This window comes from Chiloscyllium plagiosum, chromosome 18 (assembly GCF_004010195.1).
Source record: "Chiloscyllium plagiosum isolate BGI_BamShark_2017 chromosome 18, ASM401019v2, whole genome shotgun sequence".
NCBI lineage: Eukaryota > Metazoa > Chordata > Chondrichthyes > Orectolobiformes > Hemiscylliidae > Chiloscyllium > Chiloscyllium plagiosum.
In genome coordinates this window covers 16,252,609-16,258,608 of record NC_057727.1, presented here as the reverse complement: position 1 = coordinate 16,258,608, position 6,000 = coordinate 16,252,609, and the positions used below count along the sequence as shown (strand labels likewise).

Here is a 6,000-nt window from a genome sequence, read left to right as displayed (position 1 = left end):
ATCAGCGTTCCGGAAAGACCACTCCCTCTGCGACTCCCTCATCAGATCCACACCCCTCCACCAACCCAACCTCCACTCCCGGCACCTTCCCCTGCAACCGCAAAAATTGCAAAACTTGCGCCCACACCTCCCCCATCACTTCCCTCCACGGCCCCAAGGGATCCTTCAATATCCATCAGAAATTCACCTGCACCTCAATACACATCACTTACTGCATCCGCTGCACCCGATGTGGCCTCCTATACATTGGGGAGACAGGCCGCCTACTTGCGGAACGTTTCAGAGAACACCTCTGGGACACCCGCACTAACCAACCCAACTGCCCCGTGGTTGAACACTTTAACTCCCCCTCCCACTCCACCAAGGACATGCAGGTCCTTGGCCTCCTCCATCGCCAGACCATGGCAACACGAAGCCTGGTGGAAGAGCGACTCATCTTCTGCCTAGGCACCCTCCAGCCACAGGGGATGAATGCGGATTTCTTCAGCTTCCTCATTTCCCCTCCCCCCACCTTTTCTCAGTCCCAGCCGTCAGACTCAGCACCGCCTTCTTGACTTCAAATCTTCTTCCCAACCTCTCAGCCCCAACCCCCTCTCTGGCCTATCACCCTCACCTTAACCTCCTTCCACCTATTCCCAATGCCCCTCCCCCAAGTCCCTCCTCCCTACCTTTTATCTTAGCCTGCTTGGCACACCCTCCTCATTCCTGAAGAAGGGCTTATGCCCGAAACATCGATTTTCCTTCTCCTTTGACGCTGCCTGACCTGCTGCGCTTTTCCAGCAACACATTTTTAAGCTCTGATCTCCAGCATCTGCAGTCCTCACTTTCTCCTAGTTGAAAATGCTGTTGCCCATTATCTAACTTAGCTCAGCCTCATCGCAGTAATCCCTAACCTGCATTGGTTTCTGATCTTTTAAATGCCTTGAATTTAACCCTTTCACTCTACTGTTCAAATCTATCTGTGGCCCCACCCCTCCTTACGCCTGACCTCTTCAATCCATACAATCTCTGAGAAATTCATTATTTAATTCTGGCCAATTGTGAAATACCAATTTATTTGTCCTACTGGTAACAGTTTTACCTGCAGCTGCCTTAGACTCAAGTTTTGGAATTTGATCACTAGACCTCACATTTTTCTCTCTCCACCTTCAGGATGCTCCTCAACCTATCCTTTTGACCAAGCTTTTGGTCATCCTTCCTAATTTCTTTCCATGTGACTCTGTGTCAATTTCTTTATCTGAGTAAACTTCTGAGAAGTGTCTTGGGAACTATCACTGCAATAAAGTGTTGTATAAATGCAAGTTGTGATCTGCTGTGTGATGTGAATACATTTAACAGTATTTTCTGTGCTGACTGAGTTGGTTACTGCTTCTAATTTACATGAATCTCTTGGATTTGGAAACTCGGCACACATTGTTCAAATTTTCAAATAATGCCATGTTAGAACAACATTTGATTCTATAAATTTGGGAAGTATAAAATGTACTGGACAAAATATATTGATCGGTGAAACAATAAGGGAAATATATTATCAATACCAAGTGCGAAAATTAGGAAGAAAATATGAAATAAATGAGAAAAATGAATAATTTTCATTTGTTTGCATTTCTTCAGGATCATGAAAAGTATTTCACATCTAATTGTTTACTGTCCTGTTGTTGTTGCAGTCATTTGGTCATGACCAGCTCCAGAAAATAGAAAAAAGTAGATGAATAACTAGTTAATTAATATTTTTAATGGTTTTGGTTGCAGAGCTATCTTGGCCATGACACTGTGGGAACTTGGTGATTTTCTTTAAGACCCAAGGATATTTTACACTGACACAAAATACAAACTAAAATGCTGAGCTATATAAAAAGAGTCATCAGGAGAAGGCCAATCGACAAAATAATGTTTGATCTTTTGCCTCAGTTACAACTTATTTTACCTCTTCCCCCATCTTTCTTTATTCTCTTTGTATTCAAAAATCTATTAATCTCTCCTTTGGATATACACAGTATCTCAACATACGTATCTCTCCTCAAGTTTCAAAGAGTCACAGCCCTTTGAGTGGAAAAAGACTCATCTCACTCCTACATAACTGATCCCTTATTATGAGATATAACCATTAGTTTTAGATTTCCCTGCATCTTAAAACATCTTTAAGAAAACATCTTAAATGTATAAATGCTGTCAAGGCCCTTAAGTATTTTATGTATTTCAATGTGACCATCTCTTATTCTTCTTAACCCTATGGAATGCAGGCTAGTCTACTCAGTCTCTCCTGTTACAACGATCCTCGCATCACAGGAAACAGTAAGTGAACCTGAGCATCGTATCCTCTCAAAGGTTGTGGTGCAGTGCTAGTGAACCTTACTCTGGGCCAGAAGGTCCAAATTTAAGTCCCACCTGCCCAAGAGATGTTCTAAAGTGTTTAAAAAGATTGATCAACAGCTATTTATAATTTGAAAGTTGTGACCCCAATGTTGCAGGAACTTGCACATTTGATTTGCTTTTAAAATTTAGTTTCTTAACAACCGAACCATTGTAATTATTGTTATGTTCCCTTAGTTTTCTGTGCTCTGATGGTGTTTCATTCTTCATTCTCAGGATGGCAGGCTATAACTATTGGAGTACTGCGAGGATCAGTGCTGGGACCACAGCTGTTCACAATCAATATAAATGGTCTGGTTGTGGGGACAAAATGTAATATTCCCAAGTTTGCTGATGACACAAAACTGAGTAGGAGTGCAAGTTGGGGAGGATATAATGAGTCTTTAAGAGGACTTGGATGGGCTAAGCGAATGGGTAAGACATGACAGATGGAATATAGTATGAATAAGTGATAGATTATCCACTTTAGGAGGAAAAGCAGAGTATTTCTGAATGGTGAAGGGTTTATATGCAGTTTTGGGCTCCTTATGGAAGGAAGGATATACTTGGCACAGAGTAAGTGCAATGGAGGTAAACCAGACTAATCCCTGGAAAGATGCAATTGTTTTATGAGGAGAGATTGAGGAAACAGCCTGAATTCTTCACAGAGAATGAGATGTAATCTTATTGAAGCTGAGAAAGTACTTACAGGCTTGGCAGTGTGGATGTAGGTAGTACGTTTCCCTTGGCTAGAACTGGGGACATATTCTCAGAAAAGGGTTAGGCCAATTAAAACTTTGAAGAGGAAGATTTTTTTTTCACTCACAGGGTGTTGAATCTTTGGAGTTTTATATCTCAGAGAGCTGTGAAATTTCAACCAAAGAACAGGTTCAAGTTCAAACTTGATAACTTTCTGGGCTCTAATTATATGCAAGGGTTAGGAAGATAAGCAAACAAAAATGGCATTGAAGTAGATGATCAACCATAATTTAAGTGACCCTTGATGAGTTGAACGACTTATGAATGTTCTTATGATTTTCAGTACACAGTCAACAGTTTGAAACATGCTATCCAAGATGCTGTCTGTGGAAGAGAAATGGACAGAAAAATCAACTGGTTCTCTTTCCTTCAACATCTATGTTTGAATTTCAAGAGAGTCTTTTTAAATTGACTGATTTTCAATTGCCACTTCAAAAATATAGACTTTCAGAAACCAGTATCTCTTGAAGAACATACGGAGTCAGAATGCTGAAATATAATGTGTAACAATGAGACTGTATATAACTTTTGGAAATAATGCCACAGGACAGAACTTTATCGTTTTGCTCCAATTTAATTTACACAGCACATTTTACAATGCCTAAGTAACATGACTGAGAATTAAAATTTGTGTAAATTTTTAAATTCATATTATTCTTACTTTGTTTTTCAATCTTCCCCTCTTTTGCAGTTTCCCTCATGTCCATGATCTACTCGCAACACTGTGGCTGCTGGGCCTCGGTGTGGTCAGGCACTGTGCTTCGGACCCCTTGATAAACACAACTTGGTGTTGGACGTCATGAGCATAGTAATTCCACTGGGAGTTACTACACCAGATACTTCATACTCTGATATGGCTGCTGGATCAGAGTGAGTATCATTTGGAAAGCAGAGGAGACTGGGCAGTGGGTGGTGAACAGGATCATTTTTTTGTGGGAGGTTGGCAGGATGGATATTTTGTTTTGATGATGATGAATGCTCTTTAAAGCAGAAACCTTGAGGAGGCACTATAGTAGCATTATGTATAATATGTTGAAGAACATACTTTAGGATTTTAAACTGAATATTCCTTTTACATGTCGACACAAGGCTTTTGTAACTACTGTGTTCTACTTTTGTTGCCACATCCATGGCATATTACCAATTATTTGATTCCCAACTTATTTCACCTTCCCTATTCAATAATCTCTTCACCCATTTCTCAGAAAGGTTTTCTCTGAGTGGCATCAGTCATTTATATTTATCTGAATATTTACCTATTTACAATTGATAACTGAACAAGATCTATGCTTCAGGCCCAAGACTATGTTAGCAATATATTAATAAGTCCACCAGTGTATAACAAATCAAATATATAACTTGTCCTGATCCTCCCATCAGCTTTCAATCTTAACCTCAACTCCAGGAGATATAATTCTCAAAACAAAACGCTGATAATATCTGTGCACATGTACCAGTCCCTCATCTTGCATCTCTTACACTTGACTTTAACATCACACACACACACACACACACCACAGTTGTCTGCTCTTCCATTCAGAAGCAGTTTTATGTTCCATGTTGACTGCTGAAAGGCTCGCTGATGAGCATGTGGCGCATAACATTTACATATGTGACACACAACATTTACATGCTCAAACTTGAGGCAATGACCTTTTCAACAAGAGAACATTTAACCATCATCCATGACATTCAATGACATTACGATCCCTCAGTGAGGAGTGAGGAACTTGCTTTGTGTTGCCCAAATCTTGCCCATCATTACAAGGCACAAATCAGGAGCCTGATAGAATACTCTCCATTTTTCTGGATGAGTGTAGCTTCAAAAAGACTCAAAAGTTCAATATTATCTAGGTCAAAGCAGCCCATTTGATTGGCATTCCATCCACCACCTTAAACATTCACTGTCTCCACCACTGATACACCTGGCAGCATTGTTTACCATCTACAAATTGCACTGCTGGAACTTACCAAAACTTTTCCCTTACCATCTACCACTTAGAGGGGCAAGTGCAGCAGAGGGGAATGTTACCACCTACAAGTTCCCCTCCAAGCTATTCTCACTTGGGAATATGTCACTATTTCATTACTGTCACTGGTGTAAAATCCTGGATCTCCCTTCCTAACAGCACTGACAGTGTGACTGCACCACATGGACTGCAGTATTTTAATATGGCAGCCCACCACTGCCTCCTCAGAAACATTGGGTTGGGCAAAAACTATTGTCCTGGCCAGTGAAACCTACATCTTGTGGAATTTTTAAAACAAGGCCTCATGAGTGCTCAAATTTTGGTATACCTGGTTCATCCTGCTGTATTCATTGTGGTGGATCCTGTACGTAAAGAAATGGTAATTTTATCCTCTGTTAATATTGGTCTTGCTGCTAACTCTAAACTTTAAAGAACGGAGTGTGTTTTCTGATTGCAGAGTAGATCTGCCAGGATCTTTTCTCAATTGGATTAAATTGGTATAACCTGGAATTAGTACAATATTTGGACAAATTTACTATAAATCAAGGGCTTGGGCTAAGTTGGAATGGGGTGTCCGATTGCTTATCAGTGGTCAGTGTCATATGTTTTTATGTGAGAAATTTGTGTGTATAAAATGGATCTGATGATTAAATCATTGAAAAGTCAATATCATGGTTCTCTGATGGTTACTGATTGGGGTCGAAAGTGGTTCAGGTTGTAAGTTTGCTTGCTGAGATATAGGTCTGTTCTCAGATATTTTGTCACCATGCTAGGTAACATCATCAGTGAGTCTCCGTTGAAGCGCTGGTGTTCTGTCCCACTTTCTATTTATGACATTCATTTTGTTACTCATATACAAAATACCCTGCAAGGACTACAACAAGCACTACATCGACAGACAGGCAGGAAGCTAGCCACC

General features: G+C 40.4%; 1 protein-coding gene across 10 annotated transcripts in view; it reads left to right on the top strand.

Annotated features, from left to right (window-relative positions):
* setd5 (SET domain containing 5) overlaps positions 1-6,000 on the top strand; it is a 167,449-nt gene that overhangs the window by 53,063 nt on the left and 108,386 nt on the right. For 6 of the 10 annotated variants that reach the window (XM_043707772.1, XM_043707768.1, XM_043707770.1 and 3 more), the window contains one exon: positions 3,803-3,981. In XM_043707772.1, the coding sequence (XP_043563707.1) occupies positions 3,911-3,981 (71 nt within the window). In that variant the 5' untranslated portion in view covers positions 3,803-3,910. Of the gene's footprint in view, positions 1-764; positions 2,788-3,802; positions 3,982-6,000 lie in introns of those variants that run through there. The other 4 variants (XM_043707771.1, XM_043707775.1, XM_043707776.1 and 1 more) reach the window with 4 other exon arrangements.